Below are 23,808 nucleotides of genomic sequence, written 5' to 3'. Positions count from 1 at the left end.
TGGATGGATGGTGGGTGGATGGATGGATGGAGGGGTGGATGGATGGGTGGATGGATGGAGGGGTGGATGGAGGGGTGGATGGGTGGGTGGAGGGGTGGATGGATGGGTGGATGGATGGAAGGGTGGATGGTTGGATGGATGGATGGATGGTGGGTGGATGGATGGATGGAGGGGTGGATGGATGGAGGGGTGGATGGATGGATGGAGGGGTGGATGGTTGGATGAATGGATGGAGGGGTGGATGGATGGATGGATGGAGGGGTGGATGGAGGGGTGGATGGTTGGATGGATGGATGGATGGAGGGGTGGATGGATGGATGGATGGATGAATGGATGGAGGGGTGGAGGGGTGGATGGATGGTTGGATGGATGGTTGGATGGAGGGGTGGATGGTTGGATGGATGGAGGGGTGGATGGTTGGATGGATGGATGGAGGGGGTGGATGGATGGATGGTGGATGGATGGATGGGTGGATGGAGGGGTGGATGGATGGGTGGATGGATGGAGGGGTGGATGGATGGTGGATGGATGGATGGATGGAGGGGTGGATGGATGGAGGGGTGGATGGAGGGGTGGATGGCTGGGTGCATGGATGGGAGAGTTTCCTCCCCTAAATTTATAAGCCAGCATCGTGAGTAGAAGAACGCTCTTGATGGTTTGTTTTACGAGGCTTCGAGGGTGTCCCTGAAGGCAACACGACTGTATCGGAGTCATATTTGTTGCTTCTCACAAACTGTCTCCACTGTTGATAAAAAGCAGCTGGACACAGAAAAACCAAGCGCATCTCGTCAGACTTTAGGTCAAAGATGTGTCTCCAGAAGCAGGTCGACAGTGTCCTGAAGCGGTCCTCATAAACCGGGCGGCCGACTGCTGTGAGCTTCACTTACCGCTGGATTCTCCAGGTACACATCAGTGTGCAGGAACCACACCCATTTCGTGTTTCACTTGTTATGCTCATGTTTTGTTAAACCCGTTAAATGTAGGTTTATGCACTTATTACATGCACCGTGCTAGGCCTTAAGCCAGGCCTCGGGCCACAGTTGTGCTGCGGCCCGGCTGAGAGCTCCTCCGACCGGGAGGTTCGGCTGGTTCTGCGGTGCAGCTGCAGCTGTTTTTAGTCCGTAATAATGTCTCAACTGTTACTTGTAACCCGAGAAGCAGCATGTGCACATGTGGAGGTTGAGTTAGCCTGTTGATTGGTGTGGAGTAGCCGGAAGTCCACTAGCTTAGCGATGCTAACAGACACTTGCGTCACTTCACATTACGGAAGTGAGCAAAGTGCTGCTGTGCTTCAGAACCCGCTGTTTCCCTCTGAGGGGGGCAGCAGCACCAGGCTGAGCTCTGCTGTGTTCCTGCAGGTCTGGACCAGGGATGCTGTCAACATCTCCAGGGGGTCACGTGTCCATCGACTTTGCTGGGGCCGGAGGCGGCGCCAGGAGGCAGCAGTCTTGGTGGAGGGTAAGTCAGTAGCTTAGCTGTCAGTAGCTTCGCTGTCAGTAGCTTAGCTGTCTGAGGAGCCTCTTCCCTTCTCATCTTGTATCACACACTGAGATATTTACTCATTTACAGCTATTGATCATGTGTGAGCCTTTGGTGGACACGTGATGATGTCGTGTTGATGATCACACCTGTTGTTTTCCCCTCTGGTTCGTGGCCGTCACGTCAGCGAGATGAACTCGTTAACTCTTCAGCTCGGAAGGACTGTGATGAAGGTTAAAGTGGACCAGGAGGAGGACGTCCGTGTTTGTAGCTTTAAACTTTGTGTCCAACATTTGGGCCAAAGCCTGACGGCTGCGCTCAGGGTCGGTCCAGGATGTGACTGAGACGCCTCCTGGCCTGGCCTCAGGGTTGATCAGCCTCAGGGTTAAAGGTCAGGACGGTGCTGCTGTGATCAGGGTTCAGCAGCAGCAGGGTTAGCATTAGCATCAACGGTGCTGCTCTTGTGTCAGCTGGCGCGCACACACACACACTCACACACACACACACACTCTCACACACACACACACACAGCTGTTAATATCATTAATCATGGCCTCTGTCTGCCAGAGATGGAAGCAGCTGTCCAGGCTGCAGCGGAGCCTCCTCCTCTTCATCATCATCTTCCTCCTGATTTGTGGAATCTCTTCCTGTCCTGCCATCAACCAGCTCGCTGCTCAGGCTGATACTGGTAAGGCTGCTACTGGTCAGGCTGTTACTGGTCAGGCTGCTACTGGTCAGGCTGATACTGGTCAGGCTGCTACTGGTCAGGCTGTTACTGGTCAGGCTGCTACTGGTCAGGCTGATACTGGTAAGGCTGCTACTGGTCAGGCTGATACTGCTCAGGCTGATACTGGTCAGGCTGATACTGGTCAGGCTGATACCGCTCAGGCTGTTACTGGTCAGGCTGTTACTGGTCAGGCTGATACTGGTCAGGCTGTCACTGGTCAGGCTGATACTGGTCAGGCTGTCACTGGTCAGGCTGATACTGGTCAGGCTGTCACTGGTCAGGCTCAGGTAATCTTCACGCCTCAGCACCCGGATCTTCAAACGTGGGCAGTGGGAGGGTAAAGTCTGAGGGGACAGAGGTGCTGGTGGCTCAGTCTGTAGGGGCCCTAACCCTCTAACCCTACCCTAACCCTAACCCTCTAACCCTACCCTAACCCTCTAACCCTAACCCTCTAACCCTAACCCTAACCCTCTAACCCTAACCCTCTAACCCTAACCCTCTAACCCAGGGGTGGGCAAACATTTTGATTCGTGGGCCACAATGGGTTCTAACATTTGACAAAGGGGCCGGACCAGGAGCAGATGGATGGATGGAGTGCTTTGGTAACCTCACCTCATTGGAGAAAAAATACACATCTTGGGATATGGAGAAGACATGTGCTTTAATTTCAAATGAAAATGAAGAGAAGCATTACAACAAAATATCTGACTTTGGAATGAGTCTTAAAACACTTAAAATCAAATGAATTAAATGTGCCTTTTTAAAAAAAATTAATAACCATTTCTATTTTAAAGCACTGAAAGTTCTGTTATCCTTCAGGATATCACCATCACTCTCCTCCTGACTGTCTTTTTTCTAGTGGGAAAACACCAGAATTGCAGTGAAAATATAACATTAACAAGGTTTATTCATTTAATTTTTCAAGTTTGGCGGGCCGGATTAAAACGTTTAACGGCCGCGTGTGGCCCCCGGGCCTTAGTTTGCCCATGCCTGCTCTAACCCTACCCTAACCCTCTAACCCTACCCTAACCCTAACCCTCTAACCCTAACCTAACCCTCTAACCCTACCCTAACCCTAACCCTAACTCTCTAACCCTAACCTTAACTCTAACCCTACCCTAACCCCCTAACCCTAACCCTAACCCTCTAACCCTACCCTAACCCTAACCCTCTAACCCTAACCCTAACCCTCTAACCCTAACTCTAACCCTACCCTAACCCCCTAACCCTAACCCTAACCCTACCCTAACCTAACCCTCTAACCCTAACCCTAACTCTAACCCTACCCTAACCCTCTAACCCTAACCCTAACTCTAACCCTAACCCTCTAACCCTACCCTAACTCTAACACCCTAACCCTAACCCTACCCTAACCCTAACCTTCTAACCCTAACCCTCTAACCTTACCCTAACCTAACCCTCTAACCCTAACCCTAACCCAACCCCAACCCCAACCCTACCCTAACCCTAACCTTCTAACCCTACCCTACCCTAACCTAACCCTAACCCTCTAACCCTAACCCTCTAACCCTAACCCTCTAACCCTACCCTAACCCTCTAACCCTAACCCTCTAACCCTACCCTACCCTAACCCTCTAACCCTAACCCTAACCCCCTAACCCTAACCCTCTAACCTTACCCTAACCCAGTGCTTCTCAATTATTTTCTGTTACGCCCCCCCCGGGAAGAAGAAAACATTTTGGCGCCCCCCCCCGCCCCCCACCGTGACTATAATTAGTATCATTTGTCTATGAAATTGTTATAAGTACACCTCTGCATAACATTGTATCCTTATTAATATTAAAGAAAACAAAAAAAGAAAGAAATATAGACCAAAGCAGGATGATTGTTGCCAATATTCGGCACGTTTTTGCCGAAAAAACTCAAGCGGCTGATCAGCGTGACTGGGGTGTAATGTCTTTAAGTGAGGGTTAGGGTTAACCAGGGTTAGGGTTAACCAGGGTTAGGGTTAGTGTTAGGGTTAACCAGGGTTAGTGTTATCAGCGTGACTGGGGTGTAATGTCTTTAAGTGAGGGTTAGGGTTAACCAGGGTTAGGGTTATCAGCGTGACTGGGGTGTAATGTCTTTAAGTGAGGGTTAGGGTTAACCAGGGTTAGGGTTATCAGCGTGACTGGGGTGTAATGTCTTTAGTGAGGGTTAGGGTTAAACAGGGTTAGGGTTAACCAGGGTTAGGGTTATCAGCGTGACTGGGGTGTAATGTCTTTAAGTGAGGGTTAGGGTTAACCAGGGTTAGGGTTAACCAGGGTTAGGGTTATCAGCGTGACTGGGGTGTAATGTCTTTAAGTGAGGGTTAGGGTTAACCAGGGTTAGGGTTAGTGTTAGGGTTAACCAGGGTTAGGGTTAGTGCTAGGGTTAAACAGGGTTAGGGTTAACCAGGGTTAGGGTTAACCAGGGTTAGGGTTATCAGCGTGCCTGGGGTGTAATGTCTTTAAGTGAGGGTTAGGGTTAACCAGGGCTAGGGTTAACCAGGTTAGGGTTAACCAGGGTTAGGGTTAACCAGGGTTAGTGTTATCAGCGTGACTGGGGTGTAATGTCTTTAAGTGAGGGTTAGGGTTAGTGTTAGGGTTAACCAGGGTTAGGGTTAACCAGGGTTAGGGTTAACCAGGGTTAGGGTTATCAGCGTGCCTGGGGTGTAATGTCTTTAAGTGAGGCCTTCATTTATTTGGCTTCATGCTGTCCTGCCAACATTTTTAGACACAGTAAACACACCGGTCTTTCCTCGTCTCCCACCGTAGTCGCAGTGAAGCCAAGCGCTATAAATGCTTCGTCATATTTCCTCGTCTTAGCTTTCGTTTGTCTCATTATCTCCGTCTCTCTCCGCCTTTCTTTTCATCACTGTTTAGTATGTTTTCATGCTGTCTCTTGGTGGTTTGTTCACTGCACTTCCTATCTCTTGCTCTGTGGTGTGTGCGCGCGGGATGTGCAATTACACTTTATTCTAGTACGGCAAAAAAACAAAAAAAACATGTTCTCCGGGGTCACACGCGCCCCCCTGGCATCGGGGGCGCGCCCCACTATTTGAGAAGCGCTGCCCTAACCTAACCCTAACCCAACCCTAACCCTAACCCTCTAACCCTAACCCAACCCCAACCTAACCCTAACCCTAACCCAACCCCAACCCTAACCCTAACCCTACCCTAACCCTGTCCACAGAAACCTTTTGATTGTGTGTTTCGTCCCTACAGTCGGGGAGACGGATGCTCTCATTCTCCCACCAATGCTGGAGCCTGTCAAACAGGTGGACCCCCCATGGCTGGAGCAGACCTCTCAGGTTTGTTCACTTTCTGAGTAGCTTCTGCAGCACCGTGCACCAGCTCTGGAGGTCAGGTCTAGAGAAGGACCCTACATCAGGGTGTCCACATAATCCCTCAGAGACGTTCCCCTGGTGTGGTGTTGCACGTTCCTCCATGGCACAACTTTAGCCCAGTCTTAGCTAGAGCCTCTGCTGTGGCCTGTACCAGAGGAAACGCCCTCTGGACCCGGTTTAACCCGACATCTTCTATATATGGAGCAGTCAGACCATCTAAGCCCAACCTCACAAACTGGCTGGTAGGACCAGACAACCATTCCGGGATCCATCAAAAGATGCTGTTTCAGGCACCTGCCATATCTCCATGTAGCAACCATTTCATCTTATTAGCAATGGAGATGTGCCACAGTCCTAAACACAGGAAACACTGCAGCTTCTGGACCACACGTGACCCTCGGCGGGTCTGTGGCTGAGAGGCTCCAGAGCACCACGTCGTTGGGATCTCCACCGGGGTGCCGGCCAGACCAGCCGTGACTGGATTCTATCCCAGCAGCACCAGGAACATCCTCACGTCTCTTTCCAGTCTCAAATGAAAGGAACCATTAAGCTCTTAACAGTTGGGTAGATTGTTAGGAACGAGAGAGAACGGCCTTTATCCCGTTGACCTGCTGACCTTTAGCATATTAGCATGTAAGGGCTGCTTGAAACAGCCTGACCTCTTTGGTGTTCCTCTCTCCAGAGGAGATTATCCAATAAGGGGGGAGCAGCCGTCCTCGCCAGTCGCCTTCACGCCGAAGGAAACGCCTCAGATAGGGCTAGGGCTAACCCTGACCCTAACCCTGACCCTAACCCTAACCGTCCCGAGGGTGAAGCAGCGGGGGGCCAGTTGGACGGGCCGACTGAGGGGGTCACCAGGTGACGTTCACCACACCTTCTAACTATCCTCCTGAAGACTGGGAGTGCTCTAATTGAACCAGTGCTGCTTCCAGCTGGTGGGGGGCTGAGATGGATGCTGGACTGGTCAGAGGAGGCACCGAGGATGGAGACCACGAGGATCCACATGTCCACCAACAGGAGGAGCCGTCGCAAGACTCTGGTGAGAGTGTGTGTGTGTGTGTTGTGTGTGTGTGTGTTGTGTGTGTGTGTGTGTGGTGTGTGAGAGAGAGAGAGAGACTGAGAAGGTCATTTGAGTCTTGAACATGCTTCGTGTGTGTGTGTGTGTGTGTGTGTGTGTGTGTGTGTGTGTGTGTGTGAGAGAGAGAGAGAGACTGAGAAGGTCATTTGAGTCTTGAACATGCTTCGTGTGTGTGTGTGTGTGTGTGTGTGTGTGTGTGCAGCTAGCAGGCAGGAAGCTGTGCGAGATGCCTTCAGACATGCTTGGAAGGGCTACAAAGCGTTTGCCTGGGGCCACGATGAGCTCCGGCCCCTGTCCAAGTCCTACAGTGAGTGGTTTGGTCTGGGTTTGACAATAATCGATGCCCTGGACACAATGTGGATCCTGGAGCTGAGAGAAGGTAGCACGTCCTTTCTTCTGTCCAATATGAGCTATTCTCCCTCCTCATCAGCAGCCCCTGCCACGGCTGCTGATGTCATCTTGATCTTTAGACCCTCTTTGTTCTGCTCCTTGATGGGCTGGAGCCCATCCAGGATGGGCCCTCCTCGATGGGCTCCAGCCCATCCAGGAGCAGGAGCAGGAGGCTCGGTGCTTTGGACCGCCCCAGACCTGGCTTCCCTCTCGGGGGGGAAGACAGGTGTGACAACACTGAGCTTATTCCTGTGGTCGTTCCAGAGTTTGAAGAAGCACGGAGGTGGGTCGCCACCGAGCTCTCCTTCAACAGGAACGTGGACGTCAATCTGTTCGAAAGCACCATCCGCATCCTGGGGGGGCTGCTGAGCACCTACCACCTGACGGGGGACCCCCTGTTCCTCAGCAAAGCTGTAAGTCCACACGGTTCAGAACACACCTCCCCACCCTCTGGAGGAGGGGGGGCGGGGTCCAGGACCCGTCCTGTGCTGCTGCTTTCACCCAGCGGACGTCTCTTTTTTGGTGAGACTGGCTAAATATGCTTGGTTCCCCTCTCCAGGAGGACGTGGGCTCTCGCCTGATGCCGGCCTTCAGCACCCCGTCAAAGATCCCCTACTCAGACGTGAACATTGGCAGAGGCACAGCCCACCCCCCCCACTGGACCTCCGACAGCACCGTGGCAGAGGTGACCAGCATCCAGCTGGAGTTCCGAGAGCTGTCTCGCCTCACCCAGCAGCCCCAGTACCAGGTCACCACTGCCTCACACCCCCCCCCCCCCCCCCCCCACTGGGCCATGGCGTCGCTCCCAGGACTTGGTCATGTGACTCTTGTGTTTCAGGCCGCGGTGGCCCAGGTCATGGAGCGGGTCCACGTGCTGGAGGGGAAGCTGGACGGTCTGGTGCCCATGTTCATCAACACCAACAGTGGGCAGTTCACTCACCAGGGCGTCTACACGCTGGGGGCCCGAGCAGACAGCTACTACGAGTACCTGCTCAAGCAGTGGATCCAGGGGGGCCGCAAGGAGGACCAGTAGGTTGGACTGATCAGGAGGCTCGATGCTGGGGGGCAGGAGGCTCGATGCTGGGGGCAGGAGGCTCGATGCTGGGGGCAGGAGGCTTGATGCTGGGGGCAGGAGGCTCGATGCTGGGGGACAGGAGGCTCGATGCTGGGGGCAGGAGGCTTGATGCTGGGGGGCAGGAGGCTCGATGTTGGGGGGCAGGAGGCTTGATGCTGGGGGCAGGAGGCTCGATGCTGGGGGCAGAGGCTTGATGCTGGGGGCAGGAGGCTCGATGCTGGGGGCAGGAGGCTCGATGCTGGGGGGCAGGAGGCTCGATGTTGGGGGACAGGAGGCTCGATGCTGGGGGCAGAGGCTTGATGTTGGGGGCAGGAGGCTCGATGCTGGGGGGCAGGAGGCGGGGCCTCCTGTGAGGCAGGAGGTGGAGCCTCACGTGAGGCAGGAGGTGGAGCCATCCCTCAACCCTTCCTCCCACCCTCCCTCCATCCATCCACCATCCATCTCTCCATCCACCATCCATCATCCCTCCCTCCTCCCTCCCTCCTCCCTCCCTCCTCCCCCCCACCATCCCTCCCTCCCTCCTCCCATCCATCAATGATGAGCTCTAATTCCGCGTCTCCTCCTCTGTGTCCTCGTGCTCTCTCCACACGTCTCCACCCTCCCTCCTCCCTCTCTCCATCCCTCCCTCCCTCCATCTCTCCATCCACCATCCATCCCTCCATCACCCCCCCCCCCCACTGGGCCATGGCGTCGCTCCCAGGACTTGGTCATGTGACTCTTGTGTTTCAGGCCGCGGTGGCCCAGGTCATGGAGCGGGTCCACGTGCTGGAGGGGAAGCTGGACGGTCTGGTGCCCATGTTCATCAACACCAACAGTGGGCAGTTCACTCACCAGGGCGTCTACACGCTGGGGGCCCGAGCAGACAGCTACTACGAGTACCTGCTCAAGCAGTGGATCCAGGGGGGCCGCAAGGAGGACCAGTAGGTTGGACTGATCAGGAGGCTCGATGCTGGGGGGCAGGAGGCTCGATGCTGGGGGCAGGAGGCTCGATGCTGGGGGCAGGAGGCTTGATGCTGGGGGCAGGAGGCTCGATGCTGGGGGACAGGAGGCTCGATGCTGGGGGCAGGAGGCTTGATGCTGGGGGGCAGGAGGCTCGATGTTGGGGGGCAGGAGGCTTGATGCTGGGGGCAGGAGGCTCGATGTTGGGGGGCAGGAGGCTTGATGCTGGGGGCAGGAGGCTCGATGCTGGGGGCAGGAGGCTCGATGCTGGGGGGCAGGAGGCTCGATGTTGGGGGACAGGAGGCTCGATGCTGGGGGCAGGAGGCTTGATGTTGGGGGGCAGGAGGCTCGATGCTGGGGGCAGGAGGCGGGGCCTCCTGTGAGGCAGGAGGTGGAGCCTCACGTGAGGCAGGAGGTGGAGCCATCCCTCAACCCTTCCTCCCACCCTCCCTCCATCCATCCACCATCCATCTCTCCATCCACCATCCATCATCCCTCCCTCCTCCCTCCCTCCTCCCTCCCTCCTCCCCCCCACCATCCCTCCCTCCCTCCTCCCATCCATCAATGATGAGCTCTAATTCCGCGTCTCCTCCTCAGTGTCCTCGTGCTCTCTCCACACGTCTCCACCCTCCCTCCTCCCTCTCTCCATCCCTCCCTCCCTCCATCTCTCCATCCACCATCCATCCCTCCATCACCCCCCCCACCATCCCTCCCTCCTCCTCCCTCTCCCTCTCTCCTCCCTCCACCCATCCATCAATGATGAGCTCTAATTCTGTGTCTCCTCCTCTGTGTCCTCGGGCTCTCTCCACACGTCTCCACCCTTCCTCCCTCCTCCCTCCACCCACCCATCCCTCCATCACCCCCCCCACCATCCCTCCCTCTCTCCCTCTCTCCTCCCTCCACCCATCCATCAATGACGAGCTCTAATTCCGCGTCTCCTCCTCTGTGTCCTCGTCCTCGCCCCACCTCTCCACCCTGGACTCTGAAGGCTCCTGGAGGACTATCTGCAGGCCATCGAGGGTGTGAAGAAGAACCTGCTGCAGAGGTCTTCCCCCGCTGGCCTCACCTTCGTTGGGGAGCTCTCCCATGGACAGTTCAGCCCTAAGATGGTGAGTGTGGGTATGATGAGGACCGGCTTCTGTTGGACCTGGTCTGTCCAGAGCCTGTTCCGATGGTGTGTTTGGGACTTGTGGTCTGTCCCTGTCCTGGCCACCACGGCTGACCTGGTGAATCCATCCATTTGTTTAGGACCATCTGGTGTGTTTTCTGCCGGGTGTTCTGGCCCTCGGTGCTCACAACGGCCTTCCAGCTGACCACATGGATCTGGCCAAAGAGCTGATGAAGACCTGCTACCAGATGTATGTCCAGATGGAGACTGGTCTCAGTCCAGAGATTGTCCACTTCAACATGTATGAGGGCAGCAGCAGAGACATGGATGTAAAGGTAGGACAGAGCTGATGCCCCAGGGAGCGTGTCCACCTCTGTCCTGCTGCTGGACCATGTCCACGGCCCACAGAGCTCACTTCCCTCTCTTCTGTCCTCTGCTCTTCCTTTCACGTGTAGCTTGCAGACAGACACAACCTCCTGCGGCCGGAGACGGTGGAGAGTCTCTTTTACCTGTACAGGTTGACCAAGGACCCCGTGTACCAGGACTGGGGCTTCCAGATTCTCCAGAACTTTAACAAGTACGCCAAGGTCAGTAAAGGGGGGCTGAACACTGACCACAGTCTCTGTCCAGGGTTGAATCAGGTGTTTCAGTCAGACACCCAGCACCTGCCCTGCCCCAGCCCCAGCTCCAGCTCCAGCCCCACTCCAGCTCCAGCCCCAGCTCCAGCCCCAGCTCCAGCCCCACCCCAGCCCCAGCCCCAGCCCCAGCCCCAACACCAGCCCCAGCCCCTGCCCCAGCCCCTGCCCCAGCCCCAGCCCCAGCCCCAGCCCCTGCCCCAGCCCCAGCCCCAACACCACCCCAGCCCCAGCCCCAGCCCCAGCCCCAGCTCCAGCCAGCCCCAGCCCCAGCCCCAGCCCCAGCCCCAGCTCCAGCTCCAGCTCCAGCCCCTGCCCCAGCCCCAGCTCCAGCTCCAGCCCCAGCTCCAGCTCCAGCTCCAGCTCCAGCCCCAACACCAGCTCCAGCCCCAACACCAACACCAGCCCCTGCCCCAACACCAGCTCCAGCCCCAACACCAGCCCCTGCCCCAACACCAGCCCCTGCCCCAACACCAGCTCCAGCCCCACCCCAGCTCCAGCCCCAGCCCCAACACCAGCTCCAGCCCCTGCCCCAGCACCAGCCCCTGCCCCAACACCAGCTCCAGCCCCTGCCCCAGCACCAGCCCCTGCCCCAGCACCAGCCCCTGCCCCAGCACCAGCCCCTGCCCCAACACCAGCTCCAGCCCCAACACCAGCTCCAGCTCCAGCCCCAACACCAGCTCCAGCCCCTGCCCCAGCACCAGCCCCAGCTCCAGCCCCAGCCCCAGCCCCAGCCCCAGCCAGCCCCAGCCCCAGCCCCGCTCCAACACCAGCCCCGGCCCCAACACCAGCCCCAGCCCCAGCCCCATCCCCAGCTCCAGCCCCAGCCCCAGCCCCACCCCAGCTCCAGCCCCAGCTCCAGCCCCAGCCCCAGTCCCAGCACCAGCTCCAGCCCCAGCCCCAGCTCCAGCACCAGCCCCAGCCCCAGCCCCAGCTCCAACACCAGCCCCCCAGCCCCAGCCCCAGCCCCAACACCAGCCCCAGCCCCAGCCCCAACACCAGCCCCAGCTCCAGCCCCAGCTCCAGCCCCATCCCCAGCCCCAACACCAGCCCCCAGCCCCAGTCCCAGCACCAGCTCCAGCCCCAGCCCCAGCTCCAGCACCAGCCCCAGCCCCAGCCCCAGCTCCAACACCATCCCCAGCCCCAGCCCCAGCCCCAACACCAGCCCCAGCCCCAGCCCCAACACCAGCCCCAGCTCCAGCCCCAGCTCCAGCCCCAGCCCCAACACCAGCCCCAGCTCCAGCCCCAGCCCCAGTCCCAGTCCCAGTCCCAGCCCCAACACCAGCCCCAACACCAGCCCCAGCCCCAACACCAGCCCCGGCCCCAACACCAGCCCCAGCCCCAGTCCCAGTCCCAGTCCCAGTCCCAGCCCCAGTCCCAGCCCCAGCCCCAGCCCCAGCTCCAGCCCCGGCCCCAGCCCCAGCCCCAGCCCCAGCCCCGGCCCCAGCCCCAGCCCCACCCCAACCCCAACCCCAACCCCAACACCAGCCCCGGCCCCAACACCAGCCCCAGCACCAGCTCCAGCCCCAGCACCAGCTCCAGCTCCAGCCCCAACCCCTGCCCCAACACCAGCTCCAGCCCCAACACCAGCTCCAGCTCCAGCCCCAACACCAGCTCCAGCCCCTGCCCCTGCCCCAGCACCAGCCCCAGCTCCAGCCCCAGCCCCAGCTCCAGCCCCAGCCCCAGCCCCAGCCCCAGTCCCAGCCCCAGCCCCAGCCCCGGCTCCAACACCAGCCCCGGCCCCAACACCAGCCCCAGCCCCAGCTCCAGCTCCAGCCCCAGCCCCAGCCCCAGCTCCAGCCCCAGCTCCAGCCCCAGCCCCAGTCCCAGCACCAGCTCCAGCCCCAGCCCCAGCTCCAGCACCAGCCCCAGCCCCAGCCCCAGCTCCAACACCAGCCCCAGCCCCAGCCCCAGCCCCAACACCAGCCCCAGCCCCAGCCCCAACACCACCCCAGCTCCAGCCCCAGCTCCAGCCCCAGCCCCAGCCCCAACACCAGCCCCAGCCCCAGTCCCAGCACCAGCTCCAGCCCCAGCCCCAGCTCCAGCCCCACCCCAGCCCCAGCCCCAGCCCCAGCCCCACCCCAACACCAGCCCCAGCCCCAGCCCCAGCCCCAACACCAGCCCCAGCCCCAGCCCCAACACCAGCCCCAGCTCCAGCCCCAGCTCCAGCCCCAGCCCCAGCCCCAACACCAGCCCCAGCTCCAGCCCCAGCCCCAGTCCCAGTCCCAGTCCCAGTCCCAGCCCCAACACCAGCCCCAACACCAGCCCCAGCCCCAACACCAGCCCCAGCCCCAGCCCCAGCCCCAGCCCCAGTCCCAGTCCCAGTCCCAGTCCCAGCCCCAGCCCCAGCCCCATCCCCAGCCCCAGCTCCAGCCCCGCCCCAGCCCCAGCCCCAGCCCCAGCCCCCGGGCCCAGCCCCAGCCCCAGCCCCAACCCCAACCCCAACCCCAACACCAGCCCCGGCCCCAACACCAGCCCCAGCACCAGCTCCAGCCCCAGCACCAGCTCCAGCTCCAGCTCCAGCCCCAGCCCCAGGTCCGGGCCCGGGCCCAGGCCCAGGTCCGGGCCCGGGCCCAGGCCCAGGTCCGGGCCCAGCCCCAGGTCCGGGCCCAGGCCCAGCTCCAGCACCACCTGCTGGTGTCCCCACTCTGTTGTCTGTCCTGAGGTCTGGTTTAACGTGGACTTGTCTCCCCTCAGGTTCCGTCTGGTGGCTACACTTCCATCAATAATGTGCGTGATCCAGAATTTCCAAGTCCACGAGACAAAATGGAGAGCTTCTTCCTGGGAGAGACGCTAAAATATCTGTACCTGCTCTTCTCCGAGGATCCCAACCTGATCAGCCTGGACAGATATGTCTTCAACACTGAAGCTCACCCCCTGCCTATTTGGACCTCTGCTGAGTGACGCTGTCCAGAGAGCAGAGTCAAGCATCTCAGCTTCTCTGGCTGGACTGGAGACCTGCTGAAGGGACCCCTGATTAGACTGTGGCGCTGGTCCAGATCGGAGCTGTGAACAGATCACTGCTGGGCTGCCCACTACCAGTTTATGGACCGTAGCCCCAGCTGCTGGTTCTGTGTTGGCCCGTCCTCTTGAGCTGGGCCTCATGAGGATCTGGAGTTGGTCACCAGCATCAGCTGATCACTATTAATCTGTCAGTGGAACCAAAGGAGACCATGAAAGGTCTTAAACCCTGCCAGCCTACCTGCTGAGCCTCAGGTCCAGGTGGACCAGCACCACTGTGCCAACCTCAGATGTATTTTCTAAAGACAGGTGATGCTCTTTTTCAGGATATGAACGTTTTAGCTAATGTGCACGGCTCTGCCTTTGAGAAGAGCATCGGATGGTTTTATTTCATGACCTTCACGACACAAACTGCAGCCTCACACCCGCAATTGTTGCCTTTAACACTGAAGAAAGTTCTGCTCAGCTTCCTGTCAGGGTGCTTTTCCAGGTGTATTTCATGGCTCCCCTGGTCATTCCTTGAGTTGGGACAGTGCACGTGAGCCCTGACAGCGCGTTCAGCGTACACGTGCTGGACAAATGCTGAGGAAGGCATGGGGCTGTGGTCCCCTGTGGTCCCCTGTGCCTTCAATCTTTGATCCTGACCAGCTTCCAGACCCATCATGTTGTCTTTGCTAACCTGGCTGCAGGTTTCCCAGGCAACTGTGAACTGGACTCAGTCCTGTTTGGTTCGTCTAAAAGACCAAAAGTTATTTTTCCCTCCACTTGTTTTGTTGGTTTCCAGGTTGTTTCCAGGGTGATTCCAGGTTCTGTTTCCAGGCTGATTCCAGTGGTTTCCTGGTGGTTTCTAAACTGGTTTTATCTACACGGACCAGTTACATTCAAGGCTGAGATGATCTCAGCAGAACTGGGGTTCACGCGTGATGTGATAGAACTGGGCTGATTGTACTTTTGTAAAATAAAGATTTGAGTGAAACAAGAGTCAGTTATTGAGAAGAAAGCAGTGGGACCTTCCTGTGGTCCGAGCGGTGCGTTTGTTTGAGATGGAACCCAGAGCGAAGGCAGCAGAGTGGCTGCTGGTGCTGGAAAGAACCGTACAGCCTGCAGATAAACTGAAACAAGGACAAACTGGAATAACTTTTGGATTCCTCTGAATTTTATTCTGAGGGGAGCTACTGTTTGGGGGTTCTTAATCTGGTCCTCTCCATCTTCACCCACTGAGCGATGAGGTCTGCTTCAGTCTTCCTGGCTTTGATCACCGACTCTGGATCAGCATCATTTGACCCCCTGAGAACAAACAAACAAGGAAGGGTCTGTTTGTTTATCACCTGCAACAGGAACCTTTAGGTCCTCGGAATGGACGCGTGTCTACCTCAGGTCCAGATGATGAGCTCCTCCAGGAATGTTGACAGCTATCAAGGACGAGCTCAGCGACTTGCGCACCTGCGAGATAAAGGTGGAGCTCAGGCGGACGCGTTAATAACAGGCGGTCTCCTATGATGTGGTCTCACCCCTCCGTTGGCCCACGGGTCCAGATCACCGTTGGAGAAGATGATGTTGCTGGCAGCCGAGAGAGCTGAACACGTGGACAGACGAGAAGAACGGGAGAGAGACACCAGGATGAGAAGGACGAGCCAGAGAGGGAGGAGGGAAGTGAGCGAGGATCGGCCGTTTCTGTCGGCCTGCAGCTAGCCTGATGCTAACGGCTAGCTGCTGCTGTTCCAGCTGTGAGCTCTTCGTGGCGTTTGCTGCTCACCGTCGCCCCAGAACTGGGTTTGGAGCCAGCGTGGTCGGGGGAGCACGGCCCAGCGTTTGGAGCAGTAGATGTTGCGCTCCGTCTCCCCGAAGGTCATGGGAGGAAACATGTCCGTCTCGTTGTTGCTGTCGTAGCACAGGTTAATCTCCGTGCAGGCCTGGAAGCAGCGCAGAGCACATCTGGAAGGGCTGATCCATCAGGCGGCTCTGTTGCTATGGTGACGCCATACACTCACCTGGTAGTCCCAGGCCAGGCTGTTGGAACCCAGGCCACAGCCAGTGGGATCAGCACACTGCACGTACAGGCTGTATAGGTCAAAGCAGCCCAGCGCCCCGGTGGAGTTATAGACGATCCCTGCGGGGCAGAACCAGGTCCAGCTCGGCTTAGGCAGCTAGCATGTGTTAGCAAGGTTTCTGGAGCCAAGCTGGGAGGACAGACTTACCCGCAGTGTCTCTCAGGTTCTCGAGGAGCCCAGAAGCTCTCAGCATGGTCTCACAGGCCACCTGGAGAAGACGGGTCACACCTGTACCATGAGCCGGCCCGGATTCACTGTCAGTCTAGTGGTGTTTTTATTACAATTCTATCTATTTCTGCATAATTAGGACCAAATTTGAGTTTGTTTGTAGTCCCCCACACGTTCAACCGTCCTCTGTGGTCCCGTCTGTCAGCCGGACTGTGGACCGTCTCCGTACCTTGACGGGGTTAGCAGGCATGTTGCCCATGAAGTGAGTGCTGTACGGATAATCCAACATGGCCATCAGGGTGAAGGCGTTCCTCAGGAGGCCGTTCAGCTGGTAGATGTCCTCAGGAGATGATGGAGGCTTGCACAGCGACAGTTTCTCCTGGATACGACGGTAATCTGGCAACGGTAACGAGAGCACTGATGTTGATGGGAAAGCTCTGCTGGCGTCCTGACCAGAAACTCTTCCCTACAGCCTGAAATGGATCCACTGTCTGACCGCTGCCTGCTTCCCTGCAGAGAAGCTACATGAGGAAATGGCTTAGGGTCACCATGGAGACAGGTCCACCCAGGGGACAGGTCCACCAAGGGGACAGGTCCACCCAGGAGACAGGTCCACCCAGGAGACAGGTCCACCAAGGGGACAGGTCCATCCAGGGGACAGGTCCACCCAGGAGACAGGTCCACCAGGAGACAGGTCCACCAAGGGGACAGGTCCACCCAGGAGACAGGTCCACCCAGGGGACAGGTCCACCAAGGGGACAGGTCCACCCAGGGGACAGGTCCACCCAGGGGACAGGACACCCTGAACGTGTCTGACACCTGTACTGCTGTCCTGGGACGCCCCCCCAGGAGGTTTTACAGTGGACCACAGCCAACGGCACATTTAGGCCACACCCCTTTAATGATGGAAATGACCACCAACAACTAAACCCCCTATCAACTACTACCAGCCACTACCAACCATTACCAACCACTACAGCCACTACCACCCATTACTAGCCACTACCAACCATTACCAACCACTACAGCCACTACCACCATTACTAGCCACTACCAACCATTACCAACCACTACAGCCACTACCACCCATTACTAGCCACTACCAACCATTATCAACCATTACCAACCACTACAGCCACTACCAACCATTACCAACCACTACAGCCACTACCACCCATTACTAGCCACTACCAACCATTAGCAACCATTATCAACCATTACCAGCCACTACCAACCACTACAGCCACTACCACCCATTACTAGCCACTACCAACCATTACCAACCATTACCAGCCACTACCACCCATTACTAGCCACTATCAACCATTATCAACCACTACCAGCCACTACCAACCATTACCAACCACTACCAACCATTATCAACCATTACTAGCCACTACCAACCACTACCAACCATTATCAACCATTACCAACCATTACCAGCCATTACCAACCACTACAGCCACTACCACCCATTACTAGCCACTACCAACCACTACCAACCATTATCAACCATTACTAGCCACTACCAACCATTACCAACCATTATCAACCATTACTAGCCACTACCAACCACTACCAACCATTATCAACCATTACCAACCATTACCAGCCATTACCAACCACTACAGCCACTACCAACCACTACAGCCACTACCACCCATTGCTAGCCACTACCAACCATTACCAACCATTATCAACCATTACTAGCCACTACCAACAAGCAACAGCAAATCAGCATATAAAACTCAGGGATTCAATCAGAGATGAAGAAACATGTTGGATAAGAGTTGATGCATCTGAAAATGCTGTGTGTGTGTGTGTGGTGTGTGTGTGTGTTGTGTGTGTGTGTGTGTGTGCGTGCGTGCGTGCGTGCGTGCGTGCGTGCGTGCGTGCGTGCGTGCGTGCGTGCGTGCGTGCGTGTGTGTACCTTGGTTTTCAGCTAATTCTTTAAGCTGATGGAAAGCTCCTCTTACAGCATCTTTGCATCGTGGGGCCAAACGCTCATAGTCCTGAAAGAGATGCTTCAAGTCTGAATAATCAGATAATACTCAGGCAGAGAGACAGGCAGGCAGAGAGAGACAGGCAGGCAGAGAGACAGGCAGGCAGGCAGAGAGAGACAGGCAGAGAGAGAGGCAGGCAGAGAGACAGACAGAGAGAGAGAGACAGACAGGCAGGCAGAGAGACAGGCAGGCAGGCAGAGAGACAGGCAGAGAGACAGGCAGGCAGGCAGAGAGACAGGCAGGCAGAGAGAGAGACAGGCAGAGAGACAGGCAGGCAGGCAGAGAGACAGGCAGGCAGAGAGAGAGACAGGCAGAGAGACAGGCAGGCAGGCAGAGAGACAGGCAGGCAGAGAGAGACAGACAGGCAGAGAGACAGGCAGGCAGGCAGAGAGACAGGCAGGCAGAGAGACAGGCAGGCAGGCAGAGAGACAGGCAGGCAGAGAGAGACAGGCAGGCAGAGAGACAGGCAGGCAGGCAGAGAGACAGGCAGGCAGAGAGAGAGACAGACAGGCAGAGAGACAGCAGGCAGGCAGAGAGACAGGCAGGCAGAGAGACAGGCAGGCAGGCAGAGAGACAGGCAGGCAGAGAGAGAGACAGGCAGAGAGACAGGCAGGCAGGCAGAGAGACAGGCAGGCAGAGAGAGACAGACAGGCAGAGAGACAGGCAGGCAAAGAGACAGACAGGCAGAGAGAGACAGGCAGAGAGACAGGCAGAGAAAGGCAGGCAGAGAGACAGGCAGGCAGGCAGAGAGACAGGCAGGCAGAGAGAGACAGACAGGCAGAGAGACAGGCAGGCAGAGAGAGACAGGCAGAGAGACAGGCAGGCAGAGAGACAGGCAGGCAGAGAGAGACAGGCAGACAGGCAGAGAGAGACAGGCAGAGAGACAGGCAGGCAGAGAGACAGGCAGGCAGAGAGAGACAGACAGGCAGAGAGACAGGCAGGCAGGCAGAGAGACAGGCAGGCAAAGAGACAGACAGGCAGAGAGACAGGCAGGCAGGCAGAGAGACAGGCAGGCAGAGAGAGAGACAGGCAGAGAGACAGGCAGGCAGGCAGAGAGACAGGCAGGCAGAGAGACAGGCAGGCAGAGAGAGACAGGCAGACAGGCAGAGAGAGACAGGCAGAGAGACAGGCAGGCAGAGAGACAGACAGGCAGAGAGAGACAGGCAGGCAGAGAGACAGGCAGGCAGGCAGAGAGAGACAGGCAGGCAGGCAGGCAGAGAGACAGACAGGCAGAGAGAGAGACAGGCAGGCAGAGAGACAGACAGGCAGAGAGAGACAGGCAGAGAGACAGACAGGCAGAGACAGACAGGCAGAGAGAGAGACAGGCAGAGAGAGAGACAGGCAGAGACAGAGACAGGCAGAGACAGACAGGCAGAGAGAGACAGGCAGAGAGAGACAGACAGGCAGAGAGACAGACAGGCAGAGAGAGACAGGCAGAGACAGACAGACAGACAGGCAGAGATAGACAGACAGACAGGCAGAGAGAGAGAGACAGGCAGAGAGAGAGAGACAGGCAGAGAGATAGACAGACAGGCAGAGAGATAGACAGACAGGCAGAGAGAGACAGACAGGCAGAGAGACAGGCAGAGAGAGACAGACAGGGAGAGAGACAGGCAGAGAGAGGGACAGGCAGGCAGAGAGACAGACAGGCAGAGAGAGACAGGCAGGCAGAGAGACAGACAGGCAGAGAGAGAGATAGACAGACAGAGAAACAGGCAGGCAGAGAGACAGATAGACAGACAGAGAGACAGACAGGCAGAGAGAGAGATAGAGAGACAGGCAGGCAGAGAGACAGACAGGCAGAGAGAGATAGACAGGCAGAGAGAGACAGACAGGCAGGCAGAGAGACAGGCAGGACTTACAGCTGTAACATCTCTGAAGAACTGTGAGGGATCTCCCAGTCCAGCGGTGCTCAGAATGGGGGCACTGGCAGCCAGAGCTCCGGCCACCATGTTGGGATACCTGAGCCTCATGTAGACGGAGAGCATGCCGCCATAGCTGTAGGGGACACCACAGGGTCAGTTCTCCTGGAATTACTGTGGTGGAGATGTTCCAGGGTCAGTTCTCCTGGATTACTGTGGTGGAGATGTTCCAGGGTCAGTTCTCCTGGAATTACTATAGGTGGAGATGTTCCAGGGTCAGTTCACCTGGAATTACTATAGTGGAGATGTTCCAGGGTCAGTTCACCTGGAATTACTATAGTGGAGATGTTCCAGGGTCAGTTCTCCTGGAATTACTATAGTGGAGATGTTCCAGGGTCAGTTCTCCTGGAATTACTATAGTGGAGATGTTCCAGGGTCAGTTCTCCTGGAATTACTGTGGTGGAGATGTTCCAGGGTCAGTTCACCTGGAATTACTATAGGTGGAGATGTTCCAGGGTCAGTTCACCTGGAATTACTATAGTGGAGATGTTCCAGGGTCAGTTCTCCTGGAATTACTGTAGTGGAGATGTTCCAGGGTCAGTTCACCTGGAATTACTGTAGTGGAGATGTTCCAGGGTCAGTTCACCTGGAATTACTGTGGTGGAGATGTTCCAGGGTCAGTTCACCTGGAATTACTATAGGTGGAGATGTTCCAGGGTCAGTTCACCTGGAATTACTATAGGTGGAGATGTTCCAGGGTCAGTTCACCTGGAATTACTATAGGTGGAGATGTTCCAGGGTCAGTTCACCTAGAATTACTATAGGTGGAGATGTTCCAGGGTCAGTTCACCTGGAATTACTATAGGTGGAGATGTTCCAGGGTCAGTTCACCTGGAATTACTATAGGTGGAGATGTTCCAGGGTCAGTTCACCTGGAATTACTATAGGTGGAGATGTTCCAGGGTCAGTTCACCTGGAATTACTATAGGTGGAGATGTTCCAGGGTCAGTTCACCTGGAATTACTATAGTGGAGATGTTCCAGGGTCAGTTCACCTGGAATTACTATAGGTGGAGATGTTCCAGGGTCAGTTCACCTGGAATTACTATAGTGGAGATGTTCCAGGGTCAGTTCACCTGGAATTACTATAGGTGGAGATGTTCCAGGGTCAGTTCACCTGGAATTACTATAGTGGAGATGTTCCAGGGTCAGTTCACCCGGAATTACTATAGTGGAGATGTTCCAGGGTCAGTTCTCCTGGAATTACTGTGGTGGAGATGTTCCAGGGTCAGTTCACCTGGAATTACTATAGTGGAGATGTTTCAGGGTCAGTTCACCTGGAATTACTATAGTGGAGATGTTCCAGGGTCAGTTCACCTGGAATTACTATAGTGGAGATGTTCCAGGGTCAGTTCACCTGGAATTACTATAGCGGAGATGTTCCAGGGTCAGTTCACCTGGAATTACTATAGTGGAGATGTTCCAGGGTCAGTTCACCTGGAATTACTATAGGTGGAGATGTTCCAGGGTCAGTTCTCCTGGAATTACTATAGCGGAGATGTTCCAGGGTCAGTTCACCTGGAATTACTATAGCGGAGATGTTCCAGGGTCAGTTCACCTGGAATTACTATAGTAGAGATGTTCCAGGGTCAGTTCACCTGGAATTACTATAGCGGAGATGTTCCAGGGTCAGTTCACCTGGAATTACTATAGGTGGAGATGTTCCAGGGTCAGTTCACCTGGAATTACTATAGGTGGAGATGTTCCAGGGTCAGTTCACCTGGAATTACTATAGCGGAGATGTTCCAGGGTCAGTTCACCTGGAATTACTATAGTGGAGATGTTCCAGGGTCAGTTCACCTGGAATTACTATAGTGGAGATGTTCCAGGGTCAGTTCACCTGGAATTACTGTGGTGGAGATGTTCCAGGGTCAGTTCTCCTGGAATTACTGTAGTGGAGATGTTCCAGGGTCAGTTCACCTGGAATTACTATAGTGGAGATGTTCCAGGGTCAGTTCTCCTGGAATTACTATAGTGGAGATGTTCCAGGGTCAGTTCTCCTGGAATTACTATAGTGGAGATGTTCCAGGGTCAGTTCACCTGGAATTACTATAGTGGAGATGTTCCAGGGTCAGTTCACCTGGAATTACTATAGTGGAGATGTTCCAGGGTCAGTTCACCTGGAATTACTGTAGTGGAGATGTTCCAGGGTCAGTTCACCTGGAATTACTGTAGTGGAGATGTTCCAGGGTCAGTTCACCTGGAATTACTATAGTGGAGATGTTCCAGGGTCAGTTCTCCTGGAATTACTATAGTGGAGATGTTCCAGGGTCAGTTCACCTGGAATTACTATAGTGGAGATGTTCCAGGTCAGTTCACCTGGAATTACTGTAGTGGAGATGTTCCAGGGTCAGTTCACCTGGAATTACTATAGTGGAGATGTTCCAGGGTCAGTTCTCCTGGAATTACTATAGGTGGAGATGTTCCAGGGTTGTTCTCCAAGTTCCTGCTGATTTAAACCAGAGTAACTAACCCTAACCCGAAGTAAGTAAAGTTAGACTCTGACAGTGGTCCAGGTCAGAGGGTCTACGTGGTGGAAACCACTGTAATGCCAGTGGGGGGGGTTAAAGGTGACGGTTGCCGTGGCTCCTACCTGCCCCCCCCCCGTCAGCGTGTGGCTCCTACCTGCCCCCCGTCAGAGTGTGGCTCCTACCTGCCCCCCGTCAGCGCGTGGCTCCTACCTGCCCCCCCCGTCAGAGTGTGGCTCCTACCTGCCCCCCGTCAGCGCGTGGCTCCTACCTGCCCCCCTGTCAGCGCGTGGCTCCTACCTGCCCCCCCCGTCAGAGTGTGGCTCCTACCTGCCCCCCCCGTCAGCGTGTGGCTCCTACCTGCCCCCGAACACGATGACGGGGCAGCGCGTGGCTGCCAGCTGCCCCCGGAGGGCAGAGATGAGGAGGGCGTAGTCCGCCAGCGCCTGCTCCACCGTCAGCAGACCCACCTCGGGGACGTTGAAGGACTGGAGGCCGAAGGGCAGAGACTTGCCGTAGTACCTCTGGATCAGGGACAGCAGCAGCGTTCATCATCTCCACACCAACCCCCCAGGCCTGGAGGCCAGCGCTGCTAGCAGCTGCTCGCTACTAGCGCGCTGCTCGCTACTAGCGCGCTGCTAGCGAGCAGCTGCTAGGCAGCACCATCCACTTCCTGTCTCGTGACATGAGGTGCGCGTGGGTTCCTACGTGTTCGGCGAAGACGACCAAGGCCCCCTGCTGTGCTGCCAGCTCTGTGATGAAGCCAGAGTTGAGTGCAAAGTCCCAGATGTCTCCTTCGTTGCCGGTGTAGAAGAAGAGCGGACCGTGGCCCTTCAGCCAGTACCGATCTGAAAGCAGAGGACAGAACCGGCAGGTGGTCTCGGGCTCCCTGACCGGGGCGGGTCCTCACCTGTGATCAGGTACCGCTGGTTGAAGGTGCGGTTCCCCTGGCTGTTGAAGTTGAAGTGGTCCAGAGTCTGAGGGAAGTACTTCTCCGTGAAGGGTGAGGTCCTCCGGAGCTCCTCCCGCTCTCCTGGCTGCACAGACACGCCACAGTCATCTCTGGTTCCGACCCGGAAACCCACGTGACTCACCTGCCACTTCATGAGAAACTGGAGCAAATCTTCCACCCACAATTTGCATGATCCGGACTTTATCAACTTTATTTATTTAGTTCAACTGATTTCAGGGATTTGTTTAGCTTTAATGTGATGCGGTAATATCGAACCAAGGCGTTCGAACAGGCTTTCCTCAAACAGAACCCGGTTAAACGGAACCCGGTTAACAGAACCCGGTTAACAGAACCTTTACCTGGAGGAAGAGGCGCGACAGGCCGTGTGACCCTCCGGCACAAAGCACGGTTAGTGATAAAATCCAGAACCAGCACATTTTATTCATGACAAACAAGGAAAACGCCTCGGGACACGCAGGTCAGCGGCCTTTACTGCGCATGCGCACGCGTTGCCGGTCACATGAC

At 56.4% G+C, this 23,808-nt stretch overlaps 2 protein-coding genes across 3 annotated transcripts; one reads left to right on the top strand and one right to left on the bottom strand.

The window, feature by feature from the left end:
• Positions 1 to 618: 618 nt before the first annotated feature.
• Positions 619 to 14,699, top strand: LOC130525559 (endoplasmic reticulum mannosyl-oligosaccharide 1,2-alpha-mannosidase-like). Its single transcript, XM_057032442.1, has 14 exons — positions 619 to 902; positions 1,359 to 1,458; positions 2,047 to 2,182; positions 5,413 to 5,498; positions 6,217 to 6,392; positions 6,467 to 6,573; positions 6,815 to 6,991; positions 7,267 to 7,415; positions 7,562 to 7,750; positions 7,841 to 8,031; positions 10,005 to 10,125; positions 10,265 to 10,459; positions 10,580 to 10,711; positions 13,457 to 14,699. Exons 2-14 carry the CDS (start codon positions 1,372 to 1,374, stop codon positions 13,661 to 13,663), a joined length of 1,953 nt encoding a protein of 650 aa, XP_056888422.1. The 5' UTR covers positions 619 to 902; positions 1,359 to 1,371; the 3' UTR covers positions 13,664 to 14,699.
• Positions 14,700 to 14,854: 155 nt separating this feature from the next.
• dpp7 (dipeptidyl-peptidase 7) lies at positions 14,855 to 23,783 on the bottom strand. Of its 2 annotated transcripts, none has more exons than XM_057032441.1 (13): positions 23,643 to 23,783; positions 23,242 to 23,368; positions 23,040 to 23,179; positions 22,692 to 22,855; positions 19,805 to 19,940; positions 17,870 to 17,951; positions 16,169 to 16,335; positions 15,919 to 15,979; positions 15,712 to 15,830; positions 15,477 to 15,633; positions 15,232 to 15,296; positions 15,093 to 15,163; positions 14,855 to 15,007 (listed from the first exon to the last, which is right to left on the bottom strand). In XM_057032441.1, exons 1-13 carry the CDS (start codon positions 23,727 to 23,729, stop codon positions 14,893 to 14,895), a joined length of 1,491 nt encoding a protein of 496 aa, XP_056888421.1. In that variant the 5' UTR covers positions 23,730 to 23,783; the 3' UTR covers positions 14,855 to 14,892. The 2 variants fall into 2 exon arrangements, with proteins under 2 accessions (XP_056888421.1, XP_056888420.1); XM_057032440.1 differs by having other exon boundaries at positions 23,242 to 23,425; positions 23,643 to 23,775.
• Between the last annotated feature and the right edge of the window lie 25 nt (positions 23,784 to 23,808).

The sequence above is a fragment of the Takifugu flavidus genome, chromosome 5, assembly GCF_003711565.1.
Source record: "Takifugu flavidus isolate HTHZ2018 chromosome 5, ASM371156v2, whole genome shotgun sequence".
In the NCBI taxonomy this organism is placed as follows: Eukaryota; Metazoa; Chordata; class Actinopteri; order Tetraodontiformes; family Tetraodontidae; genus Takifugu; species Takifugu flavidus.
Note: the sequence above shows the minus strand (reverse complement) of the source record. Positions and strands in the feature narration are given on the sequence as shown.